This window comes from Ramularia collo-cygni (genome assembly GCF_900074925.1).
Source record: "Ramularia collo-cygni strain URUG2 genome assembly, contig: RCC_scaffold25, whole genome shotgun sequence".
NCBI classification, from domain to species: domain Eukaryota; kingdom Fungi; phylum Ascomycota; class Dothideomycetes; order Mycosphaerellales; family Mycosphaerellaceae; genus Ramularia; species Ramularia collo-cygni.
In genome coordinates, this window is record NW_019716279.1 from 46632 (window position 1) to 67966 (window position 21335).

Genomic DNA, 21335 nt, shown 5'->3' on the forward strand with positions numbered 1-21335 from the left:
ATTGCTCTCGGCTCAAGGAATAAGACGAACTATAAGGGAACGACCATCCGCCATGTCCGTCAAGTAAGTCCCACGCCATCTTTCGCCTCCAGCATGAAGAAAACAATTCACTCCTCGGCCATACGCTCACATCYCCTTAGTTGGGTTCTCCTGTCTCCTACCGCATCCAAGACACCATACACGCCGCTACCTTCGGAAACCACAGTCCTCACTTCACCACCACGAATATCGCTGTCCATCAGCATTCCCTCGCACTATCCCGCCAAACAACAACAACCATACTCCCTTACCCATCCGTCTGGAACGGTATATCTCACAAATCGGCGCATCATCTACCTCCCGGACAAACCTTCCGCGACTGTGCAGTCTTTCGCCGCGCCAATCCTCAACCTCCACGATTCGCACGTAACAGCTCCATTCTTCGGACCAAATGCCTGGATAGCACTCCTCCAGCCTGTCCAAGGCGGCGGGATTCCAACGCCTAGTGGCGGAGTGGTGGAGTTGAAGTTGACATTCAAAGAGGGAGGAGCATTTGACTTCCACACGGCGTATGAGAGGGTGAGGGAAAGGTTATTGCAGGCTGTGGAGGTCGCGGGAATGGATGGGGATCAAGCGAGCGGAGCGAATTCGAATGTTCATGTCGCAGGTATGGAGGATCTGCCTGTCTACTCGGAGGTCAGTGATCAGCCACTCGTCAGTCCCGTGGCAAGACCATTGGAGGTGCCTCTTCACACAGAAGCTCCAAGTGAACCACCTCCGGCGTATGAGGCACCGGAGACGGATGAGTTGCAGGGCGAGGTAGAAAGACGGCTTGGGGAGGAGGAGAGGGAGGTCTGGGGGGGAGAGAGTTCAACGACGAGGGCACCATGACGGGGCTGTTATGGCTTATGAGTTATGGTTACGGGGATTTTGGGAGCATCGCGCTGGAGTTGTTTAGATTGCATGATACCACTTTAGGCTTGGGTAGAGGAGGATGCATTATGGGAATGAAATTCTGAATGTCAACATGCACACCTGGCATCCATTTGACGCATTTGCTCGCATCATTTGATGAAGATTGAATCAATATCTTGCTTTGACCACATCGGACGTGGGAGCGGACAGGGCGCCGCTAGTGAGTTGGCCGACTTCCGATATCCGCGCGGGACCCTATCCCCAGCAGGGCCGAATCGAACACCTCGACATCTTGAAACATCCACTCCCCTTCTCCACCTTGATCACGAGTGCCACTTACTCGGCGGCACGCGACATCATTCCCTTTCGTGTCCACTTGACCTGACCGGACTTCTCCATCACCACAAAGGTTATTTACACGAATGTCCCCATGAAAACTTGACGCGAACCACGACACACGACACCACGACGGACACCCGCATTCCCTGCGCATGATAAGACGATAGACAGCAGCTATGTTTTGGAGGTTCGGAGGATATGCCAACATCTCCTCGCTAGACAGCATCCTCGACAAGCCCGATGTCACTGTCGAGGAGCTGCTGGATGAGAGCGATTTGATCCAGGAGTTGAAGCAGCAAAACAGCAAGCTGATTGAGTTTCTGCGCGACGAGCCGGTGTTGAAGACGCTGCTCGACTATGTCATTGCCGACACGCCAGATGAGGATGCGATAGCAGCCGCGAAGACGGGCCAGCCACCCACAACGCCCAGCAAAGAAGGCGAGAGGGAGAAGGAAAAGAGCGTCGAGTCACCCATATCTTTCTTTGGAAAAGGCAAGAACCGCGATCGCTCCAAATCTTTGCACAAGGATGGCGAGACGGAGGCAGAAAGAAATGAAGCGCAGCGCAAAAAGTACGCCTATGTCGCGTGCGAAGTCCTCTCTTCAGAGGTCTGGTCGCTTACAGAGGCCGTGCTTGAGCAGCGCGATCATTTGCGCGAGTTCTGGCAGTACATTCGTCGCCCCGCGCCGCTAGATCCCACACAAGCATCGTACTTCACCAAAGTCAACGAGGCCCTCTTGGATAAGAAAACAGAGGACATGTTGGCGCACTTCAAATCCCTCGACGGCATCATACCTGCCATGTTGCAGCATGTGGACTGCCCGATGGTCATGGATCTCCTGCTGAAGATCATCTCGTTGGAGAAGAGTGAGGGCGGCCAGGGCATTGTGGATTGGCTACAAGGTCAAAATCTCATCCCGCTGCTTCTCACTTACCTATCGCCAGAACAGAGCTCCGCGACACAAACTTCCGCTGGTGACTTTCTCAAAGCCATCATCACAATCTCCGCAAACGCCACGACACAGGACCAGTCAGTGATTGGTCCCAATGAGCTCACACGCCAGCTCGTCTCAGAAGAATGCATCCACACCTTAATCACCGACATGCTGCGGGGCGGCAACCCTCTTACTGTAGGAGTCGGCATTATCATCGAAGTCATCCGCAAGAACAACTCCGACTATGACCTCGACAATCAGGTCGGTCCTGAACCCAAAACCTCAGATCCAATCTATCTTGGCACCCTTCTCCGACAATTTGCAACACACGTGCCAGATTTCATGAACCTCATCCGCTCGCAATCTGCCAAGAAGCCCGACCTGAAAGCCGCTTTTGGCGGCAAGATTGAGCCTCTAGGGTTTGATCGATTCAAGACGTGTGAGCTGATGGCGGAGTTGCTCCACTGCAGTAATATGGGATTACTGAATGAGCGTGGCGCGGATGAGGAGGTGCGAAAACGGGATGCTGAGCGGGAACGTCTCAAAGCGCAAGGCCAGCTTGCTACTCCTAGAGCTCCTGGTAGTCCCGGTGCGAATGGGAGCAATTTCGATGAGTTTGGAAGCTCGGTCGACTCTCATGGATTCCACCACGCCGAGCGACCTACACAGGAGGAGATGAACGAGCAGGCAGAGGATCGCAGATTGGAAGTTCAGAATGCCAGCGACGAGGAGGGCTTCGAGAAGGTCAATGCACCGGGAGCAGATGAGGAAGAGGTCACCTTTGACGACATCGACGATAAAATCGACAGGACGACACACGGTGGTCTGCCTCTTCTTGAGAAGGTTGAAAAGGTGAAACCGACTCAAATGGAGGCTCACCTCGAGGATGCACCTATGCCTGCGCCTCTATCTCCCAAGAAGTCTCCCACCAAACTTTCGCTCCACTTTGACCCACCACCAACCGAAGCTGCAGCGGATTCACCCACTACTGCTGGCGTCACCAGCAAGATACAATCTCTGGATGTTGTAGACGAAGATGTAGTAATGAGCGAGTTTGGTGAAGAGCCAGATTTTCAAGATGACGACAACGCACCTTCTGAGTTGGAAAGGGAGTTGGCGCGTTCGGCGGACAAGCCTGCACCACTCTTTGCGGCAAAGAAGGATGCCGCCGCGCTTTCATCAAGCGATCACAACGAGAACGCGGCGTCAACGTCAGAAGATGGCGAGGTTTCGCAAAGCGTCGCCACACTCCAAGCGCCGTCTCCTACATTGAACACAGACCGCGCACCTTACGACACGGAGCTGGATGGTTCCCCAGTCGTGGGCGATTTGCTTAAACTTCGATTCGTGGAGCATCAGGTTGTCCCCACAATACTCGACTTCTTCTTCCGATTTCCGTGGAACAACTTTCTCCACAACGTCGTCTATGATGTCGTGCAGCAGGTCTTCAACGGCACACTCGACCGCGGATACAACCGAACTCTGGCATTCGATCTCTTCACAGCAGTCCCCAAAGAGACCTCTGATGGTACTGAGATCGTAGGATTGGCCAACACAGGAGATATCACAACACGTATCCTGGATGGTCAGAGGGCAAGCGAGCTCAGCCAGAAGGAAAGGGGCATGAGGCTCGGCTACATGGGTCACTTGACTCTGRTTGCAGAGGAAGTGTGCAAGTTTGGCAATCGGCAATCGCCCGAAGTGCTGGACTCCGCCATCGGTGAAAGAGTCTCAAGAGCAGAGTGGACGGAATATGTGGAGGGCATTCTAGCCGAGACACGAGATCGTGACAACGCTGTGCTTGGGGGCGTGAGACCAGMGACGGCAATTGGAGTTCGAGCAGGTGGAGGGAGCTTCGGCGGAGGAGGTCTAGTGAGCGCGGGACTAAGTAGTATGACGCCACAGGACACGCTGGCGTTGTCCGAGGGTACCGTGGGACAGAGTACGTTCGAAATCGAGAGGGAAGGAGGATTGCGAGGCTTTGGCGATGACGAAGATGACGAGGAGGAAGAGGAGAGGAGGACGGGAGGTGTGGATGATGATGAGCAGGTCGGTGAACTTTCGTTTGATGTTGATATGGATTATCGATGATCCTTGCACATAWACCCTGGCGGGTGAGGAGGAGCATGGGCCATAACTGATCCAGGGCTTCCCTACCACCCCGCCACCTCTGCACCATTTCAACACAGCACAGCACACATCTCTCACACACAACATACACTGCGGGAAAGGGCGGGAAGATCTGTACAACATTGCATGCGACACAACACAAGAGATAGTGTAGGCGAGGAGATGGACGACGTTACTCCACGCAGAATCAAGACACCTCCTCGCCTAGTCTCACTTCTCTGTCATCCCCTTCCGACTCGTCTTCTCCCTTCGCATCCCATCGCATCGTACCGGTATTCCTGTCAACAAGGCGTTGAAATACATGCTGACACATCTTTTCTCCGTAGACAAACACGGATGACAACACGAAGCCACCGCCACTCAACATCCCACCTTCCCGCGCTCGCCGCACTCTGGCGGCTCGTCTAGCTCAACGCTCGCAGAATCAGGCCGTGGAAAGCGGAGACCCAGACGCCGCAGATGCCATAGCAGTGGAAACCGCCGCAATGATGCCCGAGGATGGCGATGGAATGGTAGATCTCGGAACCGCTACCGAGCAGGAAATGTTGCAGGCAAGTGGATTGCAGATCACAGGTCTCCGATCTATCAGCGGCGGTTCTGGAGCGGCGGGGCATGTCACTGGACTGTTCAGTTCTTCGGATAGCTCTGATGAAGAGGAAGGTGGGCTTGGTAGTAGTGATGAGGGCGATGCGGGGAGAGATCATACGATTGGGAGGGAGGAGGGAGATTTCGAACAGGGGGAACAGAGGAGGAGGAGACGACCGAGCACCACTGAGGCCAAGAGTCGAGTTTCTATTGATGATGACTATGATGATGATGATGTTGATGAAGTTCATGATGGGAGGGAAGTTTTCGGATTGCCAAAGGGAGAGAGCAAGATTCCCGAGGCGGAGGATAGCAGTAGTGGGAGTGGAAGTAGTGACGATGAGGGGATGGTGGAGATTCGGACGAGGAGAAGCAGTTAATGGGGAAGATTTGTTGCATTGGAGTGAGATTGGGGCTGGCTGCTGCTGTTTCAGGGTGGTAGTGATGGATAGGGATGGGTTGGCTCATAGGTGTTTTCTGCTAAACGCGATAGAAGTCATGGGCATGATTGAGGTGCATTGAAGATGCCGGTATCATTGGGAAGAACAGTCAATATAGAGTCTTACAGTAGCTAGGTCACAGACTATTATGAGAGTGTTTCTTCTGCAGGCCTTTGGCCTTGGTATTGATTCGGTTTGTACGTGTAGTAGAGCCTCCCTTGCACTTGCTGACTTGGCCCGGATTACAATACTTTGATCTGCGAACTGAGTCTGTGTCTTTTTTCCAACAGAAAGACCAATTGACTGTCCACCGGATCCGATGGAGAAGTCTAATTCCACCTAGCCGTAGCAGCGCTTCGTATCCCTAGATCGGGCTGTCTTTACGAGCTGTGCCTCATGATGGATCCTAATAGCCATGCTTCCGAGTATCTGACCATGGCCGAGTGGAAGATTTGCCAAGCCGGCCTTGGTAGGTCATTTTAGACTTTTGACACATGTTTACGACCGTTTTGAGAACGGTCCACGTGGCACAGCTTCTCTCTTGAAGCGAGACAAGACATCGCTTTTGATTACATCTCGCTCTTCCGTCTCGCTCTTCCTTCCATTGTCTGTTCTTATTAATCCTGGATCTCAATTTCACCATTCCAKCAAGCATGTGTTGGGTGAGCCATGTCATCTCGTAGTGGAGAGATGCGAGTCAGGTCATGTCCAACCCCCGAGCGGACAAAAGTTTATCCGGCGCAACAGCATCCCTGCAACGATGGGAGATGAGTGAAGGCATTACTTGACCTAGGATACCTATAGCTATGTATTATCGAGTGTTGAATGTGGATCTTTCTAATACTTGTTCTGTCCGGTTCAGCAGGCGATGTTGTGCTCATTATGGCATGCGGACAGGACAGCGCTACGAGTTCGTTGGGTGAATTAAACGTAGCAGGCTATGTCAAGTCTTGTCGACGAGATCCCCATCGAAAGACGCAAACCCCCTCATTTCATCATCTCTAGCATTAGTTGCTTGTCGCAGACAGATGTAGAGGGTAGGCGAAGCCGAATCAACGCGCTCATTTTCAATGTCAAAATTCAAGCTTCATATATGCCTCGCTTGGCCTAGCGCTCCAACGACCGGAAACCTGCGACTCCTGCCCGCTCTCGGATTCCCATCTCCATTCTCAATGCACCGTGATCGTCTAAGAATTAGGATTTAGCCAAGCCACCGCCTCATGTCCCGCAAGGCGGTCCTCCAGCCGGAGCATTGTTCTTGACATGATGGGTATTGATTTTTGCTACGGCAGATCGAGCCACGGAGACCGTAAGGCTGAAAATACTGACACTTGTTTGGTGCGATTACAAGATGCGAGTCCTCAAGTTGCGGTGAATGAAGATGTTACACGGACAGCTTTCTGATACACTACAGTAGCCATAGTCGGCATTGGCACTAGCAGTCCAAGTGATGCAATGCGTCTTGAACATACCGACAGAACATGTGCCACCAGGACTACGCTTGAGAATTTGGGTGACTTGCTTCTGAAGAGGTTTCTGGTGAGGGTCGCCATTCCATCATCCCGGCTAATGGGAGGTTGCTTTACCGGTGGATTTGGTAGATGGTATCGAGCGCTGGAAGAAATAGAGTTCGGCCCGGTTTCCGCCCCTAGATTTGGTCGGCAGCCAATGAATGTCCTGTTCTACAGCGCTGTGTAGTAGCAACCATCAACAACCACCGTAGCAACCATCTCACAGTACAGCGACAACTTCTCACTGACTGCCGCGACCTTTCACCTTGCTACCAACAATCACAAACATCAACATCATCGAAGCTGTTGTGATTTAGAAGCCGCTATTCAGGTACGTTGGCCGCATCACTTGCTTCCGTCACCAATCGACTGACAGCCATCACTTCACAGGCAAGAATCAACATGCTCACCTCAAGCATGTTCGCCCTCTGGATCGTGCTCGCGGCGTCCATCGTCGCTGCCTTCAACATCATTTCACCCGCTGCAGGCACAGCGCTGAATCTCTCCGCCTCGGCCATCGAAATCCAGTGGACCTACGGACGCGACAAGGATGCCTCCCAGGTCGACCTCTCGTTCGTAGGCGATTCCTTCGAGGGCAACCACTTCTGCTACGCCATCGCCCAGAACATCTCCATTGAAGACTGCCAATACACTTGGGTTCCGACCAACAAGCGTGATGCATTGGCTTCCACCACAGTCATCTTGACRACCAGCGACGACTATGGTTTCATTGCTAGACTGCACGATGCCAACTCGAGCATAAGTTTGACGTCCCGCGAGTCGGATTCTCAGTTCAGTGTCACCGGCTACCCGTATGTCGGAGCTGCGGCCACCCTGCAGCCGGACTGCGGCGCCGCGCTCTTGACGTTGGCTTCAATTTCGATCGTGCTTCTTCTGCACTGAGAGGGTCCTTGGTGACTATCTTCTCGAAGACTGTGGTCTAGCAGACGGCGAGGATCGGAGAAGCATCTGAGGGCTGTCTAGTGTTGATCGAACACACATCTGACGAAGCTCGGCGCGGATGGGAGTAGCATATGACGAAGTTTCAGCGTATGGCTGTCTGCATGGCTCGCTCTCCGGCAAGCATCCGACCAGGTTCCGGAACAACAGCAGGCTAGATGCTGTGCTCAGTATTGACCGCTCAGGGGTAGCGTCAGACTCGGCAGAAATCATTACTTGTGGACTTATAAGCCACGTTTCCCGATAGGTGTCCGAATTGGTAAGAGACCAGTCATGGTGTCCCATCAGCATCATTACGACAATCATAGCAATTGCTCGGCAGCGTTATCACGCCCTCCCAGCACACACTGCCAGACCATAGAGAGGACATGCTCGTTTTCCTGCCGTGATCAGAAGTAGTCTGTCGCTAAGAACAATGCTGCGAATATCGTGACAGTCCCCGAGGTGATCTTGAAGTTTCCTCTGACCAAGAAGGTAGCAGSATGCTGCAAAAGTCTGATCATGGTACAATCTGATCTGATCTCATTCAAGGAGGTATGCTGCGAGTTCTATACATGGAAGCATTTTCGGCCAGGGGATATTGAGAACGGCCGGGCTTAATTCGGCATTAGCGTGGCATGACATAATCGCCCCCACTTGCAAGTTGCATCGCCCTCAACGGCATCTCATCATCGTTGACTCACTTGAAGGAAGTCTTCCACAAGTTAGTGAAAGACGATTCGGGAAGTACATCGACCTCACGACTCTAAGGCAAGGATTGCAAGCGCCGTCTCACTATCCAGCACTTCTCCTTCTCAACCGTTCACTCCACGATGCATGCTTTGTCAGATTTACTGTCACAGTATCCAATCCTCACAAGCCTAAGCTCTTTCATCTCGACTCTAGATCTCCATCACCTTGCCACGGCCAGCCAAGCGTGCCGCTTGCCCATTGAGCGGAACTTTGACACGTTAAAGCGGAACTGCCTGTGCGACGGCCGAGGTCTAGCTTTACGACACAACTTCTCCGGACCTTACAGCATAATTCCAGGAGCGTATACCTGGGGAAATACGCGGAAACTGTGGCAGGACGAGCCGATTGAAGTGCGACTCTGGAAGACGGTCTGCGATTCGACTAACGCTCTTCCATGTCAGAAGTGCAATGTCGGCATTTGCGAGGAATGCCGCTATTATCCTCGTGAGGAACCTCGTTCACACTATCCAAAGCGCCGGCCGCATCTGAACTCGTCGTTTGAGAGCGAGAACATTATTTGCCTCTGTCCGAAATGCGACGCCGAGGTCGAGCAGGAGCTTCAAGGTCGGTACCTCAACGTGCTGTGTGATTGCGATGTATACAAGCGCTGGGTCTGTTGGAAATGCGTGCGGGAAGAGCAAAATTTCTCTGGTCATTACTATCACGATCACACGGTTCTGGATGCCGATTCTGATGAGACTAAATCTGTGCATGACCATCAATTTACCCGAGATGTGCGATGTCAACTACCTCCTGATCTGGGATTGACATGCTAACGGGTGCAGTTCTATTGTACGTGCGGTGCCAGCGTGCCGCAGCAAACTACGCCGCGCTGTTCTTGGTGCAGGCGTCGACATCTACCAGAGAAGGAATGGGTTCGCGAATACAGGGAGGTTGGCAGCAAGATGCCATTCTTCGATGATTTATGTAATGGTCGCTTCTACTGCTGATGAGTTCTAACAATCAAACAGGATCCCTGCCGTCCGCCTTACATCGGTGATGTCTATGCTCAATGCTGCGAGAGCCCCTACCCGAAGCTGGCTTATGATGGATCCATATGGAGGTGTTGACATTGCGAAGCGTTCCATTTCGACCTGGCTTACATACATACATATAAACATCATGCCTGTCATATCTATCTGGACATCCTCGACCTCGGAATTGCCCTCAACTCTTCCCAAATAACATCAAACGAGTTGCTTACTTTGAGCATTTACTGTTCGAGCTGTTAGCGATCTACTCTGCCTGCCCTTTCTGGCATACCATCAAAGCGACTACACTTACCCAAGGAGCTCGGTCTTGACGCACTTTCCACCAGACAGAATGCAGTCACCGTCGTCGAAGCAGACCGCGCCAGTCGCAGTTGGGGCAGCGCCGCCGGTGGTGGTAGGAGTGCCGTCCTTGGGGCTGCAGGTACTGGTGTTCATTGGGACGTTAGATGGTCTATGGCAGAATGTCCATATCGCTGCATGACATACCCGGTGATTTGGCCATCGGCTTTAGTGCATTTGCCGCCGGAGAAGAAGCAGTCGCCGTCGTCGAAGCAGGTGCCACTCTGGGCGGCGACGAGGCTGGCGAACAGAGCGATGGCGATGACTTGGAACTGCATTTTGATTTGGTAGTGTGTTGAGCGAGATGAGAGATGTTCAGGTGAGAGGATATAGCTGATGAATAAGATTGATCGTACAGAATTCACAGATGTCAACTGTGTCGTGCTCTGTGGTTAAGTATCCAAGTGGTTGTTGAACGGAGCCGAGGCGGCGGGTTTAGACTTCTGGAGATCTGCACATACTGTACAACGGGCGAAGCTTCTGAAATGAGACACATGAGGGGGCTTGATGGGCGAGATCTCGTTTTGACTTTGAACACACATACATAGCTTGCGAGCCATCATCAATGATCATCCTGCCTGTGCCCAGATCGGCGAGACGCAGTATATGGACAACGCCTATCATTATGTAAATCGATCTCGCATTCAGCATGTTTGTTGACAAGGCCAGATGAGCCTTGCAAGCGCTCGCACATTCGAGGTCAGAGGGGCTGCCACTGTTGAAAGTATGACCAGAGGGCTATGCGGTAAGTTATTTGATAGAGCTTCCAGGACTTATACACCCTCGGCATTCTCGAGCAGGAGTTGAAACAAGGTTGCCAGATTCAACCAGCCCGGCGCCATTGAAGCCTAAACCCCGCTGACTGCCGAATGTTAAACAGTACTTGGCTTTTGCTCTTTTAGAACATGAGTATACCGGAATAGGACCTGTATTTCGATCTGTCCACTTGCAGGAGCTCATCGGATCGTAGTACAGCAGAGGATCTTCCCACAAAGCGCCACATCTATCTCCTAACTGCCAAGACTATTGCAAAGTGTCAGGTGAATTTGATMACTGATTTCCCATTGCTAGTTTGAAGAGTGTATAAAGTTGCTCCTGGCAAGCTTATCTGGAGTCTTCAACAGCGATTCAAGACTTTCAACCAGGCTATCAAAGACGAATCGCAAGGATTCCACATCAGACTTGGGATTCGCAGCAAGAGTACGGATCGCGGTGCAACCATTAATCGCCGTCTTCGAAACCCACATGTCCTTGCRTGCGTTGATAACGTGGTAGAGCTTCAGCGTCGCGGAATCTACGTCGATGCCAAGCCTATCAGCAGCTTCGTCCGAGACTCGAATGGCGTTTAAAGCGAACTGAGGCTTTGTCGCAAAGGAAAACAAATCGGGTCGTAATTGTATCCAATCCGTGAAAGCAGCTGCAATCTCGATATGGTGTCGGATGTTGCGTCGAATACCTTCTTGTCCCCAAGAGCGGAGCACGAACCAGATCTTCAGGGAGCGAAACCGTCGTCCCATAGATRGCTGCAGGTTTCTGAAGTCGGTCGTGATACGGGCTCGAGACACATCGTTCTCCACGATCGTGCAGCTGTTCTTCATGCTATCGGTGATGTTGCTCTGCTGTCTTGCAAGCAACATGCTGGAAGTGGACGTCAGTAGAGGCTCGCGCTATAGGTACCAGTACACTAGGCCACTTACGTGCAGTCCAAGTTTGTGAGCAGCCACTTTCCCATATTGACGCTGAAGCTGTCAAATTCTTCCATGCCGTCCGCGAGCGACCTGAATTCTTCACAAGCAAGTGCTGCCCCAGCATACGCAGCGTCTACGTGGATCCAGATCTCTGGATGGCGTTCCTTCACTTGCGCGATGGTTCGAAAGTCATCCACGGCGCAGGAGTTGGTTGTCCCGAAGTTTACAGTGACGTAGAAAGGAATCAGGCCGTTGGCTAAGCATTCATCCACTGCGGCCTGTAGCTGACTACCCGTCAAGCCAACGCCGTCAGAAGGATCGCAATGTACGCTATGATGCCGGACACCAACCACATTGGCAGCTTTTTTCGTGGACATGTGTGTTTCGGAGCCTGAGATTACCACGAGTTTAGATCGGAGATCCTCTTTCGAAGTTGCTCCTGCGAGAACCTTGTCCCTTGCCGAGCACATTGTTGTGATCAAACATTCGGTGGTGCTCCCCATGATGACTCCGCCGCCACTCTTGTCTTGACCGCTCCGGAAGGCCTCGGGAAGGTGTAGCAGCTCAGCAACCCAATCTACCATTGCGAGTTCCAGTTCAGTGATAGCCGGGGAGCAKACCCAGTCAAAGGCAGGGTTATTGAACGCCGCACTGTACATTTCCCCTAGAATACCCTCAAAAGTGGACGATGCAGGAAAGTATGCCATGAAGCCAGGATGGGTCCAATGACACAGTCCCGGCTCGATCAGGTTGTGAATGTCCGCTTCGATACATGACCATTCTTCTGATGTTTCAGGGGCAGCACGTGGTAGACGATCCACCAGGTATCCGGGTGATACATCAGATCTCACCGGCAACTCGGCGACGTGGTCGTAGTAGTCAGCGACTATGATCCTGTTAACAATGTGAACTTTCCTCATCTCTCATCTGTACATACTGTAATCCACGGCACGATGCGCTGCGCTACGAAAAGTTGATGAATCCATCTTGAGACAGCCGAAAGAAGAGCATCAAGGCGAAACCCGACCTTATGTCGTCTCGTCGCATCATCTGAGTTATAATAGTCTAAAGCACAGTCTTCATTCAGGACGCTGCGGCAATTGGCAGTCAGTGCTCAAGCAAGACATTCTGCCGCCTTCTAGTGCCTGGCAACTCGGACACGATAAGGTGCTTCACACCATATCCGCCATACTCGATGAGYGAGGAGAAACCTCGGGTCTCGATAGAAGAGGAAAGGCCATATGACTGCCGCAGATGGCCGCGCTGTATACTTTCGATACGGGATCGGCTTCTCGCGCCATGTGAGTGCCTTGACCGCGTGCGCAAGGTCGGGCTAGCATACGAAACGTAGAAGTTCATAGGCAAAGCAGCGTATCGCCTGGAGTAGACACGACCCAATGCGAGCGACTTCGATTGAGTGCTGCAAGTCAAGGAATCCCACGTGGTCGAGACGAGAATTGCCATCCCGGGCCCAAGTCGTAGGATCTTGCAAGCATGTGCTGCCCAAAGTCGCCATGGTAGGCCTAGTGCTCAGTAACGACATCTTGGATTCTTGGTCGCTATTGATACACCCCGGTCAAGCAGTCTCACTGCCGATGCACGGTCACCAAGTTTCCGGAAGCGAGGAATATCAACGGTGAGCCACGTAAAATCTAGAGGATGAGCCAAGTGAAGTTTCAGTACTGCCGTTCCGTTCAGCCAATGTAAAGTTGTTCCGTATCACGCTAACAGCCCTCCAATTTTAGCGCACATAGGGTCACGCTTGTGTGTGCTCTATGGTCTTCACGGAGTTTTTGAGGAGATTTGTCGGTAGGCTTTWGTGTAGACAACGGGCGCCTCGCGACGTGTTGTGGTCAGAGACCGCACGGATGGCTTGTTGTGACTAGCTTGTCGCATCCGATACGATTCTACCTGCGATGACGTAAATCCAAAAGCTCAATTCACTTTGGTACGCCGGCTCAATATTTATCCGGCTTGGCGTAACAGAATGCTGCATTTCGACAGCCTACAAAGCGCTTGTAACTAGCGACAGCAGCAAAGCTGGGAAAACATCTTACATCCCGTCCAGTCTTTCGTCGTTGGACAGGGCTTTTGTCGAATCAATCCATTCCCTCGGACGGTTATGCGTCTTTACTTTCTTGGAATCCAACTGCATCAATACATAACACGATTGTTGAGACTGATCCATGCTGGAGTCTCGTATACGCACTAAATATATGGCTGTAAAAGTTGCAAGTGCCATGTTCTCTCGCCTTTGTGGTGGTTGGAAAAGAGAATTGAATGACGTGTATCTTGGCAACACGAGACAGAGGAATGCTAACGAGTACACTGCATGGGAATCTTTCCTACATAGACACTATCGGCCTCTTTTCATTGTTTGACGTCAGAGTAGAAGCATATGTACTATGCAGCGCGGTGTGTATAAGCCGGATTAACCATCGAAAAGCATCATTCGTCTCAAGAAAATGGCATCGGCTGATCGGTAGTCCTGTCTACTTGCGATATATCCAAGGAAATCCAACAGGACGAGCGACATGAATCAACTCGTACTTCCTCTCATGACCGCTTCCATACACTCAGCAGCATCCACAGCCTCTCTCCTGGTCGACTCGCTCAATTCCTCGATATCGCTAATAGTTCTGAATCGATCTTTCCAGAAAGCAAAGCGATCTTTCGACCAACCTCTACGACCAGTCCAATTACTTGGATACCAACCCTCATCATCAGCAATCGAGATCTTACCCTCCATCTCATATATTCCCCGACTGTCATTCTTCATCCATGCTGCTGCCGCCGGAATCCAATATTCAAGGACCGTAATCTTTCTAATTTCGTACTCGTAAGCAACCTCTTCAGCCACCACTTCATCGTCCGGATCATCTTCCAACATTTCTTCCAAATCAGCATGCGAGGTCTGCTCCCAGGGAGTTTTCTCAAGCGCTTCTTTGATGACCCATGCTGAACGGGAACGTTCGTCCAACGCCGGCACTCTACTCCTGGAGAGCTTAGCACAGAATGCATTCATGTTCACCCAGCCCTGCATCTGGGCTTCGCGGTCTGCATCATCGGATCGAGGGACTTTGAAATCATAGGCGAATTCTGTCCAGTACATATGGTATCCAGCCATGGATTTGAACGTATCGTCATCGTCGGAGATCTTCTGAATCTCTCGCACAAGTTCGACGAGTCGGTCATTCTGATCTGTTTGGTTCCGAATGGCATTGGCGATATCCTTCCACAACTTTGAACCGTCAGACAGGGTTTCATGATTCGATTTTGCTTTGCGTTGAGCTCCCAGAGTCGGTGCTGTCAAGTTTTGTGCAGCTTCGGATGCCGATATGCTAGGGTCGGAGAGAAAACGGCAGAGTGCTTCTGATTGGCGTTGAAGTAACGCGGACGTATGGTCTTCTTGCGAAGCATTTAAGCTGGGATCTGCGTTGTCTGTCATCTTGCACTTGTGGTAAAATCAGACCTTTGAATGCAGGAATCTGACGACTCGAGTAAACTACGTGTGGGTGTGGGTATGCGTTGTGATATACCGGGCTTCAAGACGAAGACTCATACCATATCATACCGTGACGTCAATGCTGCGCCCTAAACCCACGATTCTTTTCGAGCTGGAACAGCCATGGCAGCTCCGCCACAAAACTCTCGCATATCTCGCAAGTCGAAGTTTGGCACAGAATGTTCGAACGGATCCTTGGAGTGTGATCCAGAAATGATCGATGAGCTCTCCATCCTTGAGGGAAACGTCTTCATGTGCTCGTTTCACCAGAAATCCCGAACTTGAGAATATCGTCCAATATCTGCATTCTGAATGCTGTAAACGCCGTCTTGGTCTTGTTCAAGAAGCTCGRCAACCATGTGCAACATTCACTTCGACATGCTGACAGGGATCACCCGGCGCTAGCTCGATTGGGCAACTGCGTGCTATCTAGAGTGTTGCTGGCGGTTCACTGCGCCCATATTAGCTGATCAGTTCAATGACATCCAAGATCTTTCGAGGGTTGAGAACTTGACCCTAGGAAGTACACAATCTGTCGCTAGCAAGGTTTGGCAAGAAGCCGAAAAGAGCACGGAGCTGGTTGCTCCGGACTGGGTCGAGGTAGATCCGGGGTAATTTATCACGTGGACGCCACGCACTCAACTTATGCATAATGTTTGATCTACTGCGGATCTGTGTCGCTGCGTTGCGGAGATGAGGGCACGCGATCGTGGAAAGCCGATTAGAAAGTTGATTTGTGACACACAGCGCTAAGAAGAGGAGGAGGCCTTTGAGCACTTYCCACCTACCCTTGCAGGTTTCTAGACCCTGAAACTCTCGACAGTAATCCGTGCTCCATTGAGACGACAGCTTTGGCTCCCCGAATGGTGCGTAAAGGTCGGGGGCATCCTTGCATTTAGATCATCAGTTGCTAGCATCCCGGAGATACACAGCACCACGATCGTTCGGCGAGTTTATTTCAAAGCATCCAGACGATATTCTTCTCTTGTTGACTTCACGCACCATGGAGAAAGAACAACCATTCTCAGAACATGTCGAAAGCGTAGATGTAGCGAGGAATCTCGCGACGGCCCTTGATAACAACAGCGACCGCCACGCAGTTCTCAAGACGATCCTCGAAAAACATCCCCTGAGTCCATGGAGCCGTGGTGCATTCCGACTGTACGCAATCTGTCTGCTAGTGTATCTTTGCTCGACGATGAATGGTGAGTATTTGACAATTTCAAGACCTTGCAGCATCTCCTTCTAATGACCCATCACAGGTTATGATGGATCGCTCATGGGCTCCATCAATGCTGTTCCCAGCTACATCGATTACTACGGCCTCCCTCCCGAAGGTAACAGTGGGACCGGCCTTGTCTTTGCCATTTTCAATGTTGGCCAGATGGCCGGTGCGCTCTTCACATGGATAGCGGACTGGCGTGGAAGACGTCTCCCGATCTTCGTCGGATGCTTTGGAGTGTGTATTGGTACTATCGTCACCTCCATTGCAACGACGATCCCGGCTTTCATAGGCGGGAGATTCCTCCTGTCGTTCTTCTCGACGCTGGCTTCCACTTCCGCTCCGTTGTATCTGATCGAGATAGCTCCTCCACAGTATCGCGGAACAGTGGCTGGAATGTATAACACCCTGTATTACCTCGTATGTAACAATCATTGCTGCTATATTCCAGTGGCATGCTGACGTTCAGTAGGGATCGATCCTCGCAACATCAGTCGTCTACGCTTCTGAAAGACGATGGGGTCCAATGGGAAACATTCTCGCGTGGAGACTGGCGCTGTGGCTACAAATGGTCTGTCCAGGTATCGTAGTTCTCTTCATCTGGCTTTGCCCTGAGTCCCCAAGATACTTGATCGCGAAGAATGAGGTGGAGAAAGCGCGAAGGATAACAGCAGAACTCCATGCAGACGGGCAGATCAATCATCCTCTTGTAGATTTGGAGATTGCCGAAGCACGTCAAGCCCTGGCTGAAGCAGGTGTCATGTCGTGGAAGACATACTTTGATGTAGCAGGTCTCTTCAAGACTGGACCCAGGCGTTATCGTATGATGCTGAACATGACCTTTGCATGGTTTGGACAGTTCTCTGGAAACAAGTAAGTCACTGCTTCCGATACATGATGACAACCAACTGACCCACGGTCCGATAGCGTCGTTTCATACTGTGAGTCCACATCCTATAGTCGAGCCACACCACATCTCTGCGCCATGTGAGTCTTGAACTGACACAGTCACAGACCTTCCAAGTCTCGTAGCTTTCGTAGGCATCACAAAGCCAAGCACCCAGCTTCTCCTCAACATCATATATGCCGTCGGTGGCTGGATCCCAGCAATGATTGGAGCCCGACTCCACGATGTTATTGGTCGTCGCAAGATGCTGTTGGGAGTCACCCTCGGCATGGCCATCTGTCTGGCCATCGCAGCCGGGACCGCAGCAGGGTTCGAACAAACTGGCAGCCAAGTCACATCCATTACCTCCATCACCTTCATCTACATCTTCGGCTCGGTCTTTGCACTCGCCTTTACTTCCATGCAGCCGATATATCCCGGCGAGGTCCTTGCTAACGATATGCGGGCGAAGGGTATGGGAATATACCAGTTGACCGCTGGATGTGCGGGTTTTGTGAATACATTCGCGGCTCCTGTCGCACTGAAGAATGTAGGTTCCTCAGAGCAATCCTCCGCTCTCGTCCCGTCTATCCAAACGACTGACGATTCTTTTACAGATTGGCTATTGGTTCTACGTCTTCTTCGTATTCTGGGACCTCTTCGAGTTCGTCTTCATTTATTTCTTTTTCGTCGAGACCAAAGGAAGGACACTTGAGGAACTCGATGACATCTTCGAATCGCAAAATCCACGAAAAGCCAGCACAAAGAAGGTCTCGACGTCCTCTGTGGATTCGGGACTGTAGGTCAGGAATCGGGCAAATTATGCATGCTAGATTAGTGGCAACGCATTGAGAAGTCTTGTTTTCGAGAGAACAGAGGAACCCCGGAAGTGTGCGAAGTATCAACTACGAATATTCTGCATACGGGCTTCTGAGTATGTTCTTCTATGCCTTCAGAGATTTCGTCCGCGAAGCGGACCTAGCGACCTCAAAAGTAATGCCGGAATGAGTGACTGACTCTGATGCATGCTCCGGTAACTCCATGTCCAACTACTTGGGTAAAAACATCAGTACATAGGGTACGATATGTCTTGGCCAACCAAATCCTCCTCATTGCCACGCCGTCTAGATTCAGACACTCGCCACCAATCTCTGATTAACAGCCATAGTCAAAGCATAAATCGTCCTCAAAACAGGAACCTCCATCCCAAACTCTCTCGCCTTCTTCATCGGAGTACCCAGTATGACATCCACCTCCAAAGCCCTCCCCTCTGTCGAATCCACGTACATACTGCTGAAGATCGGCGACGGCATAGCAAGCACTTTCTCAATCAACCGATCCACAAGCTCGTATCCCAATGGTACGCCGCATTTCTTCCCAACATCAATCACTTCCCGCATAAGCTGCCTCGTCACATTCAGAGATTCATTCGAAGAAGAGAGCCAGTTCTGCACGGGTACAGCTGTCAATGTCGTCAGAGGATTCCAAGCTGCATTCCAGACGACTTTTCCCCAACGTTCCTTTTGAATGTTTTGGGAGATTTGGAAGGTTGTGCCGCCGTGGCGAAGGAGAGATGCGAAGAGATCTAGTCGTTCTTCATCTTGTGCGGGTTCAGGGTTTGGGAAGAGACCGATTTGCATATCTTCATTTCCATTGTGGTTGATCACTCCTGGAGAGCTCTGGACTGCCCCGACCCAAGTCACGCAGGAGATGATGGAAGAGTTGGGATACAGCTCACGAAAAGGATCTTCGTTTCCCACGCCATTTTGAATAATGACGAAAGTCGTGCGAGCGGTTGTCAASTGTTGAAATAGAGATGGAACGGAAGCAGGGTTGATGGCTTTGTGAGCACATATGATGAATTCAAAAGGGCCGGAAGCCTCGGAAGGCGATTTCAGAACTAGCGAAAAGGTAAGTGAATGATTTCTCGGAATCGAGAGGGAACGACTACTGTACCGTGACCTATGCGAACGTTATGATTGCCATGGGTTTTGCTTTCAATTTGCAGTCCGTTCTGCTTTACTGCTTCGTAGTTGGACCTGGCGATCACTGAGAGTGTGACATTTTGATTCTTGCTCAGGATGAAAGCATAAAAGCTTCCGATGCTGAGAAGGGTCAGAAGTACATTCGAAATCATGCGATGGTGACAAGACTATTCTCACGCTCCGAGCCCAAAGATAAGTACATTGATCTGCTGGGAAGGCTTTGCCGTAGTCATACTGTCTCCTAGGATACGAAATCTCTCTCGTCTCCTCGCTCTCGTCAGGTCTTGTTGAGGTTTGTAGTTATAAGATTGTCGTTGAGTGGCCTCTTGGATATGTCTATGAAGAYGGAAGGGAGCAATGCTATGTCCGATTCAGTTTCATTCGCCGATAGATGCCTTTTCCCGCACAAGGGAGAGGGGAAGATCAACACCCGACCCCCCCAAAAAATGACCCCCCCACTTCTGGCTCCGGTGTGCTTTATCCCGACCACATGCATGTTCTGCCGGGCAAGATCCACTGTCAGGCGATCATACATATCTTCGAGGAGGTGGCTGGACACTCCACCTGCACCTCTGCTCGCGCACACCTTGAATGGAATCTTGGATGACCATCAACATGGCCAACATCACAGCCGATCTATTTATCCAGAACAACACTCGAGAGTCCTGCTGGTTAGCCATCGATGGCGTCGTCTGGAACGTGACTGAATTCCTGTCTGAACATCCCGGAGGTGCCAATGTGATTCTCAAAGTCGCTGGTCAAGATGCAACAAAGCAGTATTCGACATTTCACAATGCATCACTAGTAAGAGAAACGTAAGCAGGTCGACCCGCGCTTTTAATACCAAGATTTGACATACTCTAGCCTAGATCCATCATGCCGTCTTGGGACGATAGATCCATCGACCCTTCCGTCTGTCGAATCAGATTTACCAGCAAAACAGCCGATCGAAAGTCTCCCACCCCTCCGGTCCAGGATCAATCTCGCCGACTTTCAAGCCTCAGCAGAAGTGACCATGACACCTCTAGCCTGGGCCTACGTCTCCTCCGGTGCAGACGACGAGTTTACCATGAACGCCAACGCTCTTGCCTACCAGCGTGTTCTACTTAGGGGCCGGATCCTACGTCGCGTTCCATCCATCGACTTGACAACCTCGATTCTCGGCCAGAGATCCAGTCTCCCGATATATACATCGCCTGTAGGGCTCGGGAAGCTCGTGCATCCTGAAGGCGAATGTGCGATCGCTGCAGCCACTGGCCGGGAAGGGGTCATTCAAATCGTGAATACCGTCTCGTCCATGCCGATCGAGGAGATTATGGATGCGAGGGTGTCCAAAGACMAGCCGGTCTTCTGGCAATTGTATGTAAATTCTGACTTGGAAAAATCGAGAGCTTTTGTTYWAAGGGTAGAGAAAGCCGGTGTATCGGCATTGTTCTTGACGGTGGATTCGCCCGTTACTGGAAATAGGGAAAGGGATGAGAGACGCGCAGCGCTTGACATGGAGGTAGGTGCTCCTTTCATTCGTCTCGCTGGGACCGTCTTGTTCTGACCATGACAGGCCGATGAGAACTTCGAGAGCGTGGTGGAGGGCTCCCAGAGCGCGGGAGTCGCAGCTTCCAACACGTCCTTCATCAACGCTGACATTGATTGGAACATCATCAAGTGGTTGAGATCCATTACCCGATTGCCAATCGTGGTCAAGGGTATCCTGTGCGTCGAGGACGCGGTCCTGGCGTATGAGCACGGTGTAGATGGTATCGTGTTATCGAACCATGGTGGCAGATCTCAAGACACTTCTCAGCCTCCTCTTTTGACGTTGCTCGAAGTACGGATGTATGCGCCGCATATCATGGGCAATCGAATGCAGATATTTATTGATGGCGGTGTTCGACGAGGAACCGACGTGCTCAAAGCACTGTGTTTGGGAGCCACCGCGGTGGGAATCGGGAGACCCGTACTGTTTAGCATGTCTGGGTATGGTAGGAATGGAATCAGGAGGATGATCCAGATCCTGCGAAAGGAGATGCAGACGAATATGGCGTATCTCGGCGCTAGGAATCTGGGAGAGCTGAAGCCCGAAATGGTGAACACGAAACAGCTGGAGAAGATGGTGGTCAGCCTGCCGAGTTTGTAGCACGGAGGATATGCCTAAAAGCCGAGGGCAAAAGTGTCAACGGTGTCTCAGATATTCG

General features: G+C 51.4%; 10 protein-coding genes; 6 read left to right on the forward strand and 4 right to left on the reverse strand.

Annotated features, from left to right (window-relative positions):
* Positions 1–52: 52 nt before the first annotated feature.
* On the forward strand, positions 53–870 carry RCC_10833 (uncharacterized protein; the record flags this gene model as incomplete). XM_023776059.1 has 2 exons in its annotated part: positions 53–63; positions 141–870. 2 exons carry the CDS (start codon positions 53–55, stop codon positions 868–870), a joined length of 741 nt encoding a protein of 246 aa, XP_023631827.1.
* A 539-nt stretch (positions 871–1409) lies between these two features.
* RCC_10834 (related to SAP190-Sit4p-associated protein) lies at positions 1410–5263 on the forward strand (the record flags this gene model as incomplete). XM_023776060.1 has 2 exons in its annotated part: positions 1410–4217; positions 4625–5263. The coding sequence occupies 2 exons, from the start codon at positions 1410–1412 to the stop codon at positions 5261–5263; spliced, it is 3447 nt and encodes a 1148-aa protein (XP_023631828.1).
* Positions 5264–7236: 1973 nt separating this feature from the next.
* RCC_10835 (uncharacterized protein) lies at positions 7237–7737 on the forward strand (the record flags this gene model as incomplete). Its single annotated transcript, XM_023776061.1, has 1 exon — positions 7237–7737. The coding sequence occupies one exon, from the start codon at positions 7237–7239 to the stop codon at positions 7735–7737; it is 501 nt and encodes a 166-aa protein (XP_023631829.1).
* An 869-nt stretch (positions 7738–8606) lies between these two features.
* On the forward strand, positions 8607–9302 carry RCC_10836 (uncharacterized protein; the record flags this gene model as incomplete). The annotated part of the gene is made up of 1 exon (XM_023776062.1): positions 8607–9302. The coding sequence occupies one exon, from the start codon at positions 8607–8609 to the stop codon at positions 9300–9302; it is 696 nt and encodes a 231-aa protein (XP_023631830.1).
* Positions 9303–9726: 424 nt separating this feature from the next.
* Positions 9727–10135, reverse strand: RCC_10837 (uncharacterized protein; the record flags this gene model as incomplete). XM_023776063.1 has 3 exons in its annotated part: positions 9727–9742; positions 9811–9942; positions 10005–10135. The coding sequence occupies 3 exons, from the start codon at positions 10133–10135 to the stop codon at positions 9727–9729; spliced, it is 279 nt and encodes a 92-aa protein (XP_023631831.1).
* Positions 10136–10924: 789 nt separating this feature from the next.
* RCC_10838 (related to aromatic-L-amino-acid decarboxylase) lies at positions 10925–12531 on the reverse strand (the record flags this gene model as incomplete). XM_023776064.1 has 3 exons in its annotated part: positions 10925–11495; positions 11555–12431; positions 12483–12531. 3 exons carry the CDS (start codon positions 12529–12531, stop codon positions 10925–10927), a joined length of 1497 nt encoding a protein of 498 aa, XP_023631832.1.
* Positions 12532–14084: 1553 nt separating this feature from the next.
* Positions 14085–14993, reverse strand: RCC_10839 (uncharacterized protein; the record flags this gene model as incomplete). Its single annotated transcript, XM_023776065.1, has 1 exon — positions 14085–14993. The coding sequence occupies one exon, from the start codon at positions 14991–14993 to the stop codon at positions 14085–14087; it is 909 nt and encodes a 302-aa protein (XP_023631833.1).
* Positions 14994–16053: 1060 nt separating this feature from the next.
* RCC_10840 (related to transporter (major facilitator superfamily)) lies at positions 16054–17961 on the forward strand (the record flags this gene model as incomplete). XM_023776066.1 has 6 exons in its annotated part: positions 16054–16255; positions 16313–16692; positions 16745–17145; positions 17200–17213; positions 17287–17708; positions 17776–17961. 6 exons carry the CDS (start codon positions 16054–16056, stop codon positions 17959–17961), a joined length of 1605 nt encoding a protein of 534 aa, XP_023631834.1.
* Positions 17962–18288: 327 nt separating this feature from the next.
* Positions 18289–19376, reverse strand: RCC_10841 (related to ketopantoate reductase family protein; the record flags this gene model as incomplete). XM_023776067.1 has 3 exons in its annotated part: positions 18289–19058; positions 19115–19263; positions 19321–19376. 3 exons carry the CDS (start codon positions 19374–19376, stop codon positions 18289–18291), a joined length of 975 nt encoding a protein of 324 aa, XP_023631835.1.
* A 358-nt stretch (positions 19377–19734) lies between these two features.
* On the forward strand, positions 19735–21277 carry RCC_10842 (related to CYB2-L-lactate dehydrogenase (cytochrome b2); the record flags this gene model as incomplete). XM_023776068.1 has 3 exons in its annotated part: positions 19735–19958; positions 20008–20647; positions 20702–21277. The coding sequence occupies 3 exons, from the start codon at positions 19735–19737 to the stop codon at positions 21275–21277; spliced, it is 1440 nt and encodes a 479-aa protein (XP_023631836.1).
* Positions 21278–21335: the final 58 nt, after the last annotated feature.